At 46.6% G+C, this 17,500-nt stretch overlaps 1 protein-coding gene across 2 annotated transcripts in view; it reads right to left on the reverse strand.

Annotated features, from left to right (window-relative positions):
• Positions 1–4,683: 4,683 nt before the first annotated feature.
• LOC134092602 (MICOS complex subunit mic25a-like) overlaps positions 4,684–17,500 on the reverse strand; it is a 41,503-nt gene continuing 28,686 nt past the window's right edge. For both annotated transcript variants that reach the window (XM_062545587.1, XM_062545588.1), the window contains one exon: positions 4,684–5,367. In XM_062545587.1, the coding sequence (XP_062401571.1) occupies positions 5,344–5,367 (24 nt within the window). In that variant the 3' untranslated portion in view covers positions 4,684–5,343. The remainder of the gene's footprint in view (positions 5,368–17,500) is intronic.

The following is a 17,500-nucleotide window of genomic DNA, read 5'->3' on the forward strand; positions in this document are numbered from 1 at the left end:
CTTGTTGTTCATGTTTGTACAAACAGGAACGAAGGAATTTGGCGTTGTTGCCATGTTCTTCTCGTTCCCCAGACACACATAATCTAACAATCTCTCATTCACACACACACACACACACACACACACACACAAACACACACACACACACACACACACACACACACACGCAGAGACAGAGAGTGAGAAAAAGTGAGAGGCTAAAAGAATGAGCGGAGCTCTGGAGAGGCTGTCGAGGCGGTGTGTGTAATAACATTAGGCGATGTTAGATTCTCTTATCCCCGAGTGCAATGTCATAACAGCAACTCCCCTGGTAATATTTTGCCCAGACCTGTCAGAGAGGAGCCCTCACTCCAGTCTCATCTGATAGAGCAGGATGATAAAAGTCCACCCAGGCTCGGCTCCCCGAGGCAGACACTGTGCCTCTGTGCTGTTGGTCAAGGGGAAGGGGATGCGGTCGCTGCTGGAAAGAGAAGCGGACCGACACCACTTCCTGTGCTGAAATAAATACCTTATTTTCGTACAACAGAAACGCGCCGTTGACCGTGAACAACAGCAAGCCACAAACACAAAAGACTGTTATTTTAAAAAAGCATTATTCCAAATTCTCTGGGGTGGTTTTGGTTTGGTATGTTGAAATAGGACACTGGAGCCACAGACCTGCAGAGAGGGACAGTGTGGGCCCACAGCTCCTGTTCATCTTACAACATCTTAATATTTTATATGTTCCACATGCAGCCCCATCACTCTGCTGCACCAGGGGCCGATAACACACAGAACTAGAGGAAAGGGAACTCTGGTGATTCTGACGACCCATCTGGAGAATTGCAGTAGGGAGAAAAAGCTGAAGGTATGTTTTCGCAAGAGTTTTGCTGGTCTAGCTGGTCAACCATCATAGGGTGGTCAAACAAGCTGAGTAACAAGCTGGTCAACCAACAAACCACCTCAAGCTGGTCAGGCTGTTTTTTTCTCAGCAGGGTGATAATAATATCTTTTTTCTGCATGCTGGGAAAGTAGGGGCACGAAGGACTTGACTTACTGCAGGATTCAGCTAGTGGTCTCTTCATATGCTCCAGTCTCTCAGATGTCCAGTGATGCCTGTATGTGACAGTCTCATTGAGGGATCTCCAGTCCTCTCTTGTCCATCATACTCTCTTCACTGGATGTATGGTATAGTCTCTCATGCAGCTGTCTCTTTGTGTCTTTGTGGAGTCTCGTTGAATATTAGGATGAAGTTAACCAGGAGATGAGGCTCTGAGGGGGTTAAAGGTGACCAGTCGCCGTGCCCCTGCTGGGAGGAGGTTAACCAGGAGAAGTGTTGGGATCAACCACTCTGCTCAGTGTTGTCTCCCGCTTATCATCTCCATCCTCTGTCAGCCAACTCCGCCACCATCACCAAATCAATACGCCAACATCATTGGTTGTTGCATTACAGTCTCGGCGATCAAATCAGTTTAATTGGATTCCCTCATCTATGTAGCTACAATCAATCTGCGTTAGCTGGAGTTAATGAGGAAAATAAGCACATTATTCCTCAAGCGCTGCTAACGCTACTGTGTGTCTGATGCTGCACCCAGAGCAGCCCTGACAGCACAGATACGGCTACTCGTAAATATTGTATTTGAATGATGGAGTCTCAAACACACTAATCGGATACTGGATGTTGCTCTGTGCAATACATCTGAAGTACAGATTCTCCTCATGGAAGACATTTATATTCATGTTCAGCTGACGCTGACACACACTCACACACACACACACACACACACACACACACACACACAAAACATAAGTACACACACAGCTGCGGCAATTTGCGACGACGGGAGATCAATACAGACACATTGAGAGAGAAAGATCCCATTTTCTGACCTGCTACCTTCAAGCTGTCCACACCAATCAGCCGCCTCGCCGTTGCCACGGCAACCAGCACTCAGCGACCACCTTCTTCTGCTCCTTGTGCATTCAATCCGTTAGAGAGAGAGAGAGAGAGAAAGAGAGAGTGAAAGAGAGAGAGAGAGAGATGTATGTAGCCGTGTGTGTGCTATTATAGTTTTTCCTGAGATAATTGAAATAATGATTCGGAAGGAGCTGAAAAGTAAAGGAGCTTTTATGTTTCTCTCACGCTCTGAATATTATACAGGGGACCAGAAGTGTCCTTGAAGCCTGCAGGAGGACAGAGCTGGACAGGCTGTGGTAGTTGCGGCTGGCATTGTATTCTATACCCCACCCCTAGGGTTTAATGCATGGATACTGGCTTTGAAATGGAGACCAACGTGCCATGTTCAAAATGTAAAAATAAAGAAATAAATAACTATTAGTGAACAGTGAGTTACAGACAGCATGCTTCAGACAATGACACACGCTGGAGTGTAAGTCATGGTTATTGGCATTTCAAGGGAGACCGAGGTGCCATGTTTAAAGCAACTATGTAGTGAATCACAGACAACACGCTTCAGGCAGCTATACAGACTGTTGCTTGGGGGGGGGAGACCTGGCTCTTTCTTCAAGAGGAGTTGTTTTTAATCACAGCGTGACCAATACAATGCACAAGAGTGAGAGAGAGAGTGCGACTGAAACAATTCCCCCTATCACTTGAAAGCACTATTTATATCAAAAGAAGCGCTAGGCTATAGAAATGTTGTTGGACAGACTTCACTGGCTGGAAATGAAGGATTTCAAATGGAGGCCCAAAGGGAGACCAAGTCTGAATCAGAGGCTGGCTCTAGTTGACTGTCGTGTGCTTGGATCTGTCTGAAATGCTACTTAAGGTTTGGCAACAGTGGCATATGGAGAAAGTGACAGAGAGGATGCGTTCCATATACACACAGGTCTCAGTGTGGGCTCTCGTGGGCTCTGGTTCAACTTCACTTTCAAGTTAAAGCTGGGCTCTGTAAAGCTCCTTGTAATGTATTCCTGTTATCGCACTATGTTAGATGGTACTGAACTGATTGGACTGGCGGTGACTGTGAGTGAGGTGGGTGGTCAGGCCACGCAATACAGAACACAGCGGCGGAATGAGCAGAGTGGGAGAGCGAAGAGACGAGCGCTGGAACGGACAGAACAGAGAGGCTTGACGGGAGGAACAATGCCGAGGTCAGAGGGGAAGGCCAGAGAACCTGCACATCGCTGATGGCTACCGCTACCATGGAAACTGAGGGGGGATAGTCAGGCGATCACCTGGATGACTGGAGTTAGACGCACGTCTACCTGCATGCTAACCAACCTCCTTTTGCTCACAGCGCCATGCCACGCACACCTTTACATGGTAGAGAGAGCATGCTGGTGAACCATCTCTCTCTCTCTCTCTCTCTCTCTCTCTCTCTCAACACATCACAAGGCTTGCATGGCCTGAGTGGAAGCGATGGCAAACAGCACTGGGTGCATCCATACATGCGGTCGGTCCCCACCCCCATGTCACTGAATCGACCAGCGGCCTTTTGAGTCCAGGGATGAAAAGGGCAGCTGAATTTGAGCGAGTGAGCGATTGAGTCTTGAGTCAGAGAATGAGAGAGAGAGAGAGAGAGAGAGAGAGAGAGTGTAGAGAGGGTAGGAAGGAGAGAAGAGAAAAAAGGCGATATGGAAGCAGCGCATATCTGCTTGTTAGGAGTCGAGAGATAATTGCCTGAGCGAAGCACAGTGAAGAAGGGAAAAAAAAGGCAGAGCCATCTTGCTTGACTCCCTCCGTATGACAGCCGTGTGAGTGCACAGCATTTCAATGGATGGCCTTCAGTAGCACCCAAGTACATGGGGTTTTCTAAGCCATACTCACACACGAGCTACGCTTCACTTTTACCATGCCCCCCCCCCCCCCCCGCGCTCCCACTCACATAGCATTACTAGTTAATATCCAGAGCATAGTTCAGGCAAAGTGTTCTTGCACGCTAATCTAGAACGAATCTTAAATGAAGTCTAACTAAAAAGTTACTTCTGATAATAGTGAAATAAATAATTATCAGACATAAATCAGAAACTATTATTTTTACTTCACAATGCAAGTGGTTTGACACGAATGTAATATACTGTAGTTAACTGTACGGAGTCAAACATGGTTTTGTTTCTCCTCCTATACCTTCTGGACACATACTGTACTGTGAATACATGTGTGGACAAGTAGGATATAGCTGACAATAATCTAACCACTTTAAAAACCATCATTGGATACATTTGTGTGTGTTTGTGTATCTTTTGTATGCTTGCTGTTCAATAACACTTTCAACCAGGGATCTATTTGGCTTTCTTGTACTCATCACATGCAACCAATTCAGCTGGTACCTGCACATTCAACCTCTTTTAACGCTATTTTTTTTATACTGACACACGCATGCACGCACACACACACACGCACGCACGCACGCACGCACGCACGCACGCACGCACGCACGCACGCACGCACGCACGCACGCACGCACGCACGCACGCACGCACACACACACACACACACACACACACACACACACACACACACACACACACACACACACACACACACACACACACACACACACACACACACACACACACACACACACACACACACACACACACACACACACACACACACACACACACACACACACACACACACACACACACACACACACACACACACACACGCACACACACACAGCATGCCTTGGGGAGGCTCCATCACCACGCTACAAAGAGAAGAAGGTGCAATGCTGATTTCTGCTGGACGGATTTTTTATTTTATTTTATTTGTGAAAACACTCGAGCCAACAACCACAGAGGCTCCTCGCCCAGAAACAAAAAAAGCCTCAAGATGAAGGCAGATGGCAAGTCATGATAACACACTTCACTTCAACACAGTCAAGTCAAACCACACAAACGCACACACTCACACACACACACACACGGGTATGTATGGATACAGTCTCATAGATCCACACACACCCAGATATGCATATACACACACACGCACACGCACACCTGCAGTGTAAACACACCGGCTGATTACTCAAGCTGGTAGCGCACTTGTACTTGTCAGAAGCTGGCACTGTGCTTACTTAAAAAAAAAAAAAAAGAAAAAAAAGAGAAGTGATTAGCATATCTGTGCGACACCCAAATGACAGCAGCTTAAAGTGTATAAAATAAACATGAAATAAGAGAGGTGCCAGCGGCTGCCTGCGTCAAGGCGCTCCTTCACAACGACAGCGGCAGTGTGTTTACAATGCAGACACACACACACACACACACACACACACACACACACACACACACACACACACACACAGGAGTTAAAGTGGTATCTGGAGTTTTCAGTCCGGGCCATAGTGGAGGGAGTGAAGAGATGGGCGTTGGTCTTCCTCCTCCAAGTGGTCTTCCTCATCCGTGGTTCACCATTGTGTTCTATGAGAGGGAGAGAGAGAAAGAGAGAGAGAGAGAGGGAGAGAGCATGGATGTATTAGAGAGAGAGAGAGGACATGGTGCTCATAATGGAGAGGGGCATTTGGGCTGGAACATCACCGCTAGCCACTCACACCTCCGATGGACACAGTAAAAAATGACACTCATATACGAGCTGAAATCCTTTGACTCTCAATCACTCCTTATACATCCATGCATTTAGTCACTCACTTTCTCTCTCTCTCTCTCTCTCTCACACACACACTCCATTTTTCAGATACACAGACACCCATACTATCTCTCCCTCTCACACACACACACACACACACACACTCTCTCTCTCACACACACACCCACACACACTCTCTCTCTCACACACACCCACACACACACACACAGCCCTCTTTTTTATACCACCCTGCCGCCCCAAAGAGGACGGCCTCATTAAAGAACTTCCATTAACTAAGTGATTTCATTTCGCTGCAAACTCCCCTGGAAGGCGCTGAGTACATTAGTGTGATTCGCTCGCAGCGTGAGAAGGAGGGATGAGCCTCGGATGGGTAGAGGTGAGTTAGAGGAGAAGAGGGAGACGAAGAGAGAGAGGGAGAGAGAGAGGTTGGGACTGGGGCCAAGGAGAGGTGGGGAAGAAGTGAAGATAGGGAGGAGAGGAAAACAGGAAGTGAGAATAGAGTGGGATGAATATCAGCAGGAGACGAAGAGGAGGAGGAGGAGGAGGAGGAGGAGGAGGTGGAGGTGGAGGAGGAGAGAAGACCACAGCCAGTAGAGAGGAGATGAGGAGCACAGAGACACAGAAACAGGAAGAGAGGATCAGTCAATAACAACAACAACAACTACTACAACGACAAAAATCAGATGGCAGGAGATGAAGAAACCGATAATAAGATGACCGCCAGAACGACACCATCAGACCATCAGTGACTGTGACAGAGCGAGTGACAGGGAATGAGAGAGTGAGCAAGAGAGAGAAAGAGGAAGAACAGAGAGAAGGAGAGGGAGAAGTGGAGAGAGAGTGAGATGAGACCCCCCCCCCCCCCCCCCCCCCCCTCATCTCTCCTCTCTCTCTGCTCCAGCATGGCCACGCTGTGACCTGGGCTGATGTATGGATGCAGGGGAGCGGTCAGCGCTCCGTCAGCGGCTAGAAGGCCGGCCCGCGCTGGGGTGCGCTGTGCTGGGGTGGGGTGGGGTGGGGAGGGGTGGGGTGGGGTGCGGGCTTTATTGCATTATCAATTCAGCGTGTCCCGTAATGACATGTCAGGCGTCCACCCTGGCCCCCTCTCTGCCCTGTCGCCTAATGATGCCGCATTAGGGCCCCGACACTGATGGAGCGCTCACACACCTGACAGGGTGATGCCACTAGTGGGTGTGTCTCTGTGTGTGTGTGTGTGTGTGTGTGTGTGTCAGAGAGAGTGTGTGCGTGAGAGAGAAAGAGAGAAAAGTGTGACTGCAAGTTCCGTGTCTGGCTAGACATTCAAATGCCTGTATGTATAGATGTATGTTTCTCATGTGTGTTCATATTCCTGTCTGTACAAAAATGTGTATGAGTGTGTATGTACTGTATGTTCATATCTCTGTATATTGTGTGTGTGTGTGTGTGTGTATCACTGTCCTTCCCCCTGCACGGTAGCACAGGTCTTCTCCGAATGAGAGATGTCTTTAATTATCTCGTCTCTCTCCTCCGTAACGATGACGGAGTTTCCACAGGAGTGACCCCGGCACCAGTGGCCATGTGCTCACATCACATAAAGGAACTCTCCTCGCAGTCTTCAAAGGCTGCACTGAGTTCTGGATAGCGTAGCACGAGACCAAGTCGCACATTGAATATCCAATAGCAAAATTAGCTGCCGTTTCAATTAAGAGCAAAAAAGCATGGCAATACAAAGTGCAATTCAACAGAAACTGAACTATTGCATACTGAGTATTGCATTGCTACTTTGGATATTGACTAACATTATTTTCACAATATATTTTCAAACTGCACAACTAAATTACACATTGAATTGCCAATTGTGGAATGCATTTCCATGTGAATAAATGCACTAATGCTTTCATGCCCCCTCTGTTCTGTTTTTCCTCCCTTTGTTTCGCTCTCAATCTCTTTTGCCATTGTTTAGAAAACCTGAGATCTGTGATCCTATACACTGGCATATGAGTGTAGATATGCGTGTGTGAGTGATAAGTGTGTGTGTGTGTGTGTGTGTGTTTGTGCGTTGGAAAGGGAGGTTTGGTGGTGTCATGAGGATAGAGAAAGCGAGTGATTATTTGTGAGAGATGTTTGTGGTGTCCTCTGCTGTAGGGGGGCTGTAGTCGGGGACGCGCAGGAGAGGAGAGCTAAATGGCATCTTTAAGTGCTGAGCTCAACTGCCCTGGTGCAGCACACAGCCCTGTGTACAGAGGGGAGAGACTGTGGGACTCAGACACAGAGGAGAGAAAGAGAGAGATAGAGAGAGAGAGAGAGAGAGAGAGAGAGAGAGAGAAGGAAAGAGAGAGAGGGAAAAAGAGAAAGAGGGAGAGGGAGAGAAAGCAGGAGAGTGAGTCATGACTGACAGAAAACAGCCTACAGAGCATCAACTGCAGGCTGAAAGGCATCTGTCTGGAACACTGTGCTTTGTAAAAGTATATGGTTGACACACACTTGCTCTGTGTCGACAGCATTACTCCAAGACCTTCAAGAGCAGCTCTGAATAGTGTGTGTGTGTGTGTGTGTGTGTGTGTGTGTGTGTGTGTGTGTGTGTGTGTGTGTGTGTGTGTGTGTGTGTGTGTGTCTGGTAAGAGAGCAAGGCCTTGTGCGTGAGAGAACAAAGTTTGAATGAGTAAGAGTGAATTTCTGAACCTCGAATCAGATAAAGTTGGGAAGTTGTGTAGAGTGCAAATAAAAACAGAATGTGATAATACACAAGTCTCGAAAAAACATATTTGTGCATTTATGTTACCAAAACATGATACACAGACATCATCACCGAGAGTCACTGCCCAGCTAACTTACAGTATCTCATGGTTAAGTGTAGACCTTTCTACAGCAGCCTATATACCACCAGATGCTAATGCTAAGCTTGTGATGATCAGTTTGCACAACAAACTCTGCATCCCGAGGCAGCCTACATTGATGCGGGTGACTTCAACCACTGAAACATTTTATCAAAATGTATCATGCCCGACGAGAGGAAAACATTTTTTAGACCACGTCTAACCAAACATAGCTGATGGATACAAAGCCGCTTCACTCCCTGACTGAGGACACTCAAATCACCTCTCATTGTTTCTACTGCCCAAGTATTCAGCACTCATCAAAGGTGTGAAAGCAACAGTAAGGACAGTCAGTGTGTGGCCAGAGGGAGCTGACTCAGCACTTCAGCAGCGTGTTGACAACACTGACTGGAGAGTGTTCCCAATTCAGGCCACCCATGACTCACACACGGACATTGATTCATATGCAACTCAGATGTGAAGTTTTTAAAAATTTCATTTAAGGTGCCAACATTGTGGGACTAACGTTTCGACGTTACACCGTCTTCATCAGAGACTCTGATGAAGATGGTGTAGCATTGAAACGTTAGTCCCACAATGTTGGCACCTTAAATAAAATGTAAAAAAACTTCACATCTGAGTTGTTCCGGTGAACCCCTTTTTCTTTACTACAGTTTGTCCACTCCCGTGACACACCAGATAGTGATTTCAGGAGCGCGGAGGACTTTTTGTTTTTCCCCATTGATTCATATGCCTCTTCTGTTTTGGACTGTGTCAAGTCCAACGTCAAGTGTCACCACCCTCACATGGATCACGACTCTGCCTAGTCAGAAGCCATGGATGAACAGTGAGGTCAGACTCCTGCTGAAGGCACCAGACATCGCATTCAGACCAGGTGATGCTCAAGCCTATAGCTCATCCAGGGCTAACCTGAAAGGGGGCATCAAAAAAGGCCAAGCACAACCACAAGGTAAGGATTGAGGATCATTGAAGAACAACTCTGACACCCGATGCATGTGTCAAGGCATCCAGGTCACCCCCATCACCAACACATCCTTGCCTGATGAGCTGAGCAACCAAGTTGGCAGACGACACTATGGTGACAGGCCTCATCAGCAACGAGACGGCCTACAGGGAGGAGGTCCAGCACCTAACATCGTGGTGCACTGATGACAACCTGGCTCTCAACACCAAGAAAACCAAAGAGATAATTGTGGACTAAAGCTAGCACACACACACATCCATTTTCATCAACGAGACTTAGGTGGAATGTGTCACCAGCTTCAAGTTTCTGGTTGTCCACATCTCTGAGGCCCTCTCTTGGACCCTCAGCACCTCTACCCTGATCAAGAAGGCTTAGCAGTGTCTCTTCTTCCTGAGGAGACTAAAGAAGGTCCACCTGTCTCCTCAGAGACTGATGAACTTCTACCACTGCACCATAGAGAGCATCCTCACCAACTGTGTCACAGTATGGTATGACAACTGCTCTGCCTCTGACCAGAAAGCACTGCAGAGGGTGGTGAAAACTGCCAAACGCATCACCGTTTTTTCACTCCCCTCCATTGAGGCCACTCCACCCAGATGCCTCCTTGCCGGTGTCTGTTGAAGGTAAGGCAACCTTGACAGGGACAAGAAGAAGGCGGACATTGTGCAAATATTTGCCCATCAACAGCACCGGACAACCTTTCTTGTCCAACCTTTACAGGGACAAACATTTTTGTGGACATTTTTGCCCCTCAACAGTGACTCCCAAAATGACATCTAGACAACACATCAAATGTTGAACATGAAAATTTAGACAATTTCATGGACTATTTCATTTTGAATTTGATGCCAGCAACATGTTTAAAAAAACAGGAAATGTTTACCACTGTGCTGCTCACCTCTTCATTTAACAAAATTATGTAAATGCTTAGCAACTGAGGAGACCAGTTGCTAGAGTTTTAAGAATGAAATGTCCCATTACTCCCCGACACAGGACAATAAAGTTGAATCTAATCTAATCTAATTTCAGTTGCTCAACAGTATGAAGTATTCTCAGTTCCATTCCATTATGCACCTAATTTGACAAATTTGGACTGCAGACAGGCCATTTTAGCACCTGGGCTCTTCCTCTATGGAGAAACACTGTTGGAATATGTGCAGAATTCATTTTGCCATTGCTTCCCTGAATTATTCAAGGTTTTCTCTGGAAAATGCATTGCCTGGATGGCAGTATATGTTGCTCAAAACTCATATAGTATCTTACATCATTCAGAATTGCTTTGCAAGGTGCCATGCTGTAGGCAATAATGCTCACCCACGCTGTCATAGATGTTGGGTTTCGAACTGAGCACTAAAACAAGTTGGATAGGTTGGACACTTGGATAGGTCCTCTCCTCAGATGAGATCTCCTTTGCAGATGAGTCCATGATTTCCAAGAATGGGAAATGTTCATTGGTCTAACCACATAACCTTTTTCCACGTTACCTCAGTCCATTTCAGGTCCAGTTTGGACTGTTTTGGCTGTTACTCCATTAAAAACTTGCAGCCAAAATTGTATCAAACTGTGCACATAGTTAATGGTTATCTGTATGGTTTCATGAAAACCTCTATGACAGGTCTGGAAACAGGTGAAGTATTGATGCAGTGCCATCTGAGGTCCAAAAGACCACATTATCAAATTTGTTTTTTCCAATCTCTTTCCCTTATTTGCAAAAATTTCTCTAGAGCTAATGTTTTCATAATATTATGTTAAGAAGCATTAAAATGACATTGTTTCATCATTTGTGCACACAGGTTTACACAGAGTGATGAATACCCCTACATCTTTACTTCTAAGAGACCCTGCCTCTCTGGGATGCTCTGTTCCTTACCCAATCGTGTTGCCAGTTACCCTAATTAGTTGTGAAACATTCATCCTTTTGTTTTCTTTTCCAGCATTTTGTTACCCCCGTCCCGACTTTATTTGAAACATGTTGCTGGTTGTAAAATGAAAACATATTTTCCTGAAATATTCAAACTTGTCATTTACAACATTTGATATGTTGTCTGTGTCCTTTTGCAACTAAATATGAGTTTAAGAGATTAGCAGATTATTACATTCTGTTTTTAATCGCATTTTACACAACGTCCCAATTTTTTCCTGTTTGGGGTTGTACACTATACCAGCTGAATGGTAGCCTGGCAAGACAAACTATACAGAAATGTATAGTCTGGAGTCGGACCATTCACAGAGCTGAAGTCTGTGGGTGGGATTAACCGGTGTCTTTCAAACTGCCTCTGCACGTAATAGGCCAGCACTTGAGACCAATCGTAGCGGGTCGGCAAAACGGCAAATACATCCTTCTTTAAAACGAATGACTTGAGTGCTTCTTTCTGCTCAACCTTCAAAGAAAAGCCCAAGTCTAACTCTTCCAAAGCCAAAGATTCAAACGAGCGCGCTACGTTAGCCTCATCCATCTTTCGTTGTTCTCTTTTGTTCAACAGGGTGTCACACCCAACTTGTCGAATGAGGACGCATGGTCAAGCCCCCTTGACATCAATATCGGAAGCTGAAGGTTCCCCCTGCGCGTTCATATGCAACGCGAAGGGCTGCCATTGACATCAATGTAAATGCAGTTCTGTCGTCACCATGCTAAGGCGGGCTCAAGGACTCCGTACACAGATAGTGCGTTCTGATTGGGTGTCGGACGCAGGATTGCCTTACAGGTGCGACCCTAGACCATCCCGCTAGGCAAAAAATATTTTTTGCCGCTAGGGTGCGTCTAGATATCTAGGCTAGCTGAATGGGTGAATAAACACCAAAACGAGTGCGATAATGAGAAAGCCAAAGTCAGTGAGTTAGAGTGACACTGGACAAAATAAATTGGGCAAACAGGACATTTAATCCGAAAGAACATGAGCTGTTGAAAAACAAGAGTTGTGAAGCTCCTGTCATCTTTGGTCTACTCAAGCCTTTTACCTTGCAATAACATAAGGCAATACCAGTGCTACTGCACCACTCATTAAACATATGAAGAATGGCTCAGAAGACCATCACAAACATAGGCATGAAGAGATGGCCAGATGCCTTACCACTAAAAGAGCTTTTAGTGTTCACTATCTGAGTGTCCAGTCTCTGTCACAGTAACCAAACGAGCCGCTCTTTACTGCTAACTGGAGTTGCTCTTCCTGAGAACTCTGTTCAACTTTCACTTCCTCCTTTCAGCTTGTGTGCTGCTCTCCCGCACATGGAGAGTCTGTTTTTAACTAGTGTGTTGTTCCTCACTGGCCTGTTGTTTGGCCCAAACCATGGCAACAGCCAAAAAAACATTGTTATTATTTTCCTGTTGTTCAAAACAGAACAAAGGACACTCACTGCCAAAGCCAACTCTGCATCCTACTAAAAGTGGCGGAATCAAACTCCCCGCGGTGTGAGCGGGGGAGAGAATGGCGAAAGAGCAGAGGATGACAAAAGGCTTTTCACTCCCTCTGTTCACCTGACATTTTCCTCTTGGCCTGCAGTCAGCGTAGCCTATAAGCATGACAATGCCCCTGCCAGGGCAGGGGACAGACACGCGGGACAGGCGGCCGCAGCGCTGGAGCCTTCCGGAGGCAGGCGGGAGACGTGCCAGCGTCGATGTCGGCGAGGCGGGTCAGAGGGGACGTGGCGATACCCTTTAGGAAAAGCGAGACGCCCGAGAAAGAGCATTCAAAACCGGAGCCGCAGCAAACGAGTTCCACCGTCACACTCCCACAGGAAGAGAATGAGAGAGAGGGGGAGAGAGAGAGAGAGAGAGAGAGAGAGAGAGAGAGATGAGAGGACAGAGAGATAAAGGAATGCAGTTGAAACAAAGTGATGTAAATTAGCTTATGGCAGCGAAAGGAGCGGGAGAAAATGACAGGATGAGACACAGGGAGATTGGGCTGAGCTGAAGTAATGGCTAAATGCATTTCAGCTGGAGCAGGAGCGCGTGACAGAGAGAGAATAGATAAACGATCGCTCTGTAGCCTTGGGAAGGTGGCAGCATAATGCCGCTGTTGCAGACGCTCGGAACGTCTTACTGCTGCCGCAGAGGTGTCACAAAGTTGCCTCACCAAACCCCCTTCACCGCCCCACACAACTCCCTACCCCACACACCCCCCCCTTACCCAACGCACCCCTCCGCCAAGGCACCTCCTCTCCCCACACACAGCGCCACCCCCAGCAGCCAGGCCTCAGCTGCGACTGGAGCCAGCCAACGCCCTCAGATCGAAGCCAGGCGGAGAGCCCTGGAGCTCGTTAGCCGGAGCCTGCGCGCCCTCTAGATCAGGCCGAGAGCTCGTTAAGAGACGCCTGGCCAGCCGCTGGTCACTGGCCACCGGCCACCGGAGCACGACGACTTCACTCCCCCCCCAACCCCCCCCCTCCATGGCTCTGCCGCAGTGTGGACACCAGAACTGGCACGTGTCAGTCAGACCGATGGAGAGAGAGAGAGAGAGAGAGAGAGAGAGAGCGCGAGAGAGAGAGAGAGAGAGAGAGAGAGAGAGAGAGAGAGAGAGAGAGAGAGGGAGAGGAAGAGAGAGAGAAGGCTGGAGGTTGGCTAAAGGGATGAAGCCTGTGATTAAAGGCGTAGTCAGGGATTTTGCAGGAAGTACAGTAGCGTTTGTTTGTGCTTATGTTTACATTTATTAGCAGATGTGCATAAAACGCTTTTGTGCATAAAAACACAGGATCTTATCTTAATAACGTATCTTAACCAAGGACCAAATGAAACACAACAGCCCTACCTTCAGTATCCCCAGACAAACTCCATGCAGGGTTTCGTTATCGTTTGTGGGAAGGGTGCCCCCACTTTGTTTTTTCCCCAGTTTTTGGAGCCTGGGCCATTTTATTTTTACAGTGTAATCACGAAATGGGCAGCTAGCGGTCGTGAGGAGACAAAAAAAATTGCTGAATGAGACATCAAGATTTACGGGCTTGAAATCACGTAAAATCTCTGACTGGGCCTTTAAAGCACAGGGGGGTGTGAAAAGAAGGAGTAGCGAGGCTGTGTTGACATCACCCGCAAACTGCCTGACGATAACACCATCGCAGTCTTACACATCCTGACCTTGTTCCATTTTACTGCGCTAGCATGCTACCATCAGTAGTGCAGTTCTCGTGGACAGCTGGTAGATATCTGCATGGACATGATAAAAACCGTCATATTAACACCTGATACTGATGTAGTTCTGAATAAGATCATGTGTGAAATGAATACGGTAAACCTCAATCTATCGACAGCAAACCCGGCAAAAAATCTATTAAAGCTGTTCTGGGGGCAGTGCTCCAGCAAAGTGATACCTGTCTGCCTCAGCTTACGGAGAGCACCACTGCACTCTGGTGATTAGCTGCTGAGGGACGCACCCGCTCTCTCTCTCTCTCTCTGTCTCTCTGTCTCTCTCTCTCTCTCTCTCTCAGCCTGGGCGGCTATCTGATGGGCAGTGGTGCGGTGTGGCGGGCGAGCTGGTGGCTGGCGGGTGCGATACGGAGAGAGTGGATGGAGTGTGGGTCTCGGGCATGGTGCCAGCTCCAGTTGGAGAAGCGCCAGCTTTTTGCGAGCGCTCCAGGGCGCAACCAGTTACCCACTCCCTAGTGTGTGTGCGTGTGTGTGTGTGTGTGTGTGTGTGTGTGTGTGTGTGTGTGCACCTACGTGTGACTGCACACCACTTTGTTTGTGAGGTTGCCTGTGTGTGCGACTGGGGTTTGTGTGCATAAGGAGAATTTCCGACAAACGAAAGCACTGGCGCACACACACACACACGTGCACACACACACACACACACAGAGACACACGACACAATCGTGTGTGCACTCACACTTTTAATAAAAGCCTCTGCTTTGTACTGCGGTGCGAGATGCCTGAGTGAGTCTGAATTAAAAAGGGCCTTATGTTTTAGACGAGAATAAAGAGGGGGAACACAATGAAGGGAGCGCATTCACCAAACTCACAGCAGACGCATTTGCAATACAGATTTAGAACACAGGCCACTGCCTCTCAATATTGGAGGAGACAAATCGTGTTTTATTAAGACTTGTGCGCGCACACACACAGACACAGACACACCAGCACCATTAGCCAGGCACTCGCGTTCACACTCACACCCACACACACCTACACATGTACCGCACAAGCCTACCTTACATACATACAGACATAAATGCACACACATATATAAATACACACACACAAACACACACACGCACGGACATATTCAAGATGATGCACACCAGAGATGCAGTTACACTCTCTTAATTTGACTTATTTTCCCTCTTCCTCTTTCTCTTTGTGAAACAAGCTTTCTCTTTTAGTATGCCAACTTAATCTGTTGTTTGTGTGCTTTTTTCCCCTTATTATCTGTTTTGTGGCGGCTGAGCAGCTCAGCGCTCCCTAAAAAGGAAACGCCAACAATGTGAAAATTGGTTTCTTCATTATGGTCTTTGAACGAGAAAAAGAGAAAGAGAGAGGGAAAAAAATGAATTAAAAAAGAAAAGAGAAAAAAATTGTTTGAGGATTAATGCCGTGTTTGAGCGAAGGATTGAGTGCGGACCGGCACAGAAAGAACTAGATTACCGAGGCGCTCCGTCTGTGTCAGTGCGCGATTTTCAGGCCACTAATCATCCGCTCCTAATCTCTTTGCTTATTAAATGTTCGGAATATAACAAAGAAATATCAGAGACCACATGCGAAACCGCGGACTGGCTCGGAAACACAAGCAAACGAGGTGGCTTGCCAATAGGACTGGGAGATAGCTTGCGCTTAACGTACGTCTCTCTTTACCTAGAGAGCCTTCATGTGGCTCTCGCAACTCATTAGGTACTGTAGATGTATATAATCGAGTAATCTGTCGACGATTAAATGTTTGACTGTTTCTTCTTTAAATGAATTACACCTGCCAATTCCAAATCACCCGGAAAATTTTGAAGGATTCAAAAAAAACATTAGCGGAAAAAGGATACAGCTGGGATGAAAATGGAGAAGCCTGGTCTTGCATAGTGATTATGGTGGAAATTAGCCATTGTGAAAGTAAGCCAAATGCACACACACACACACACACACACACACACACACACACACACACACACACACACACACACACACACACACACACACACACACACACACACACACACACACACACACACACACACACACACACACACACACACACACACACACACACACACACACACACACACACACACACACACACAAAAACAAACAAGCAGATCCTTGTCTTGATTAACTGGAACTCTCCTTCCAACTGACTGGCTAAAAATTAAGAGAGCCACATAAAGTCTCCTCCTCATAACAAAGCCTGAGGCAGCCACAGACACCGCAGATTTATCTCATAGGCCTACACTAAAGCATACTCCCACCTGGCAAACATGAGGAGAACTACATATTAACTGTTCATTACAAATGCTGACTACACCTTTACTTGTGAACAGATCCATTGTAATAATACTACTACTACCAGATTACTGTAATATCATCTATTAGTATAACTGGATGATTATTGTGTGAGAAAGAAACCTAAAACAACAATAACAATAACAAAAATCATCACAACATTCTGTAGAAGGATTCCAATTTTCTTTCTACAGAGCAGACTATATTTTGTTGTATGTGCTTTGGGAATATTTCAGCCACCACTGTTGGCCTAAGGTAACAGTAATTCTCTCTAATATCACTAAAAAAGAATAACAGCTCAGTCAACAGCAATGAAATGTGTGTTTTGTGTGGTAACGTTAACGATAGGTAGGCTAGGCTAGGTTAGTTGTTGTACGCTAGGTCCACCTACGATTTCCAGTGAAAACATGATTCAAACACTGCTCAAGTAAATTAAACGTGTGTAATTGGTCGTGTATATAACTCTTCTCGACTTATACTTAACATTTCCACCATTTAAATGAGAAAACCATGTTAACAAATGAGTTACGATGGGACTTACACCTAGGGAAAGGGGGGTGTAAGTTAGTGTGTAATTTAAGTCATAACTTAGTGTTACGTTGAAACTATTCGCGTGGTGCAACCCGTTATATTTTAGTAGCTCGTAAACTTCAACGTAGTGCCAGTTTACGTTAGAACTAAGCTAAGATGGAACTTACGTTCAGCTGGTGCAACCCACTGCAGTACCTTAGTTTACTCCCTTGTCTTTGGGGCAG

This window comes from Sardina pilchardus, chromosome 9 (genome assembly GCF_963854185.1).
Source record: "Sardina pilchardus chromosome 9, fSarPil1.1, whole genome shotgun sequence".
NCBI lineage: Eukaryota > Metazoa > Chordata > Actinopteri > Clupeiformes > Clupeidae > Sardina > Sardina pilchardus.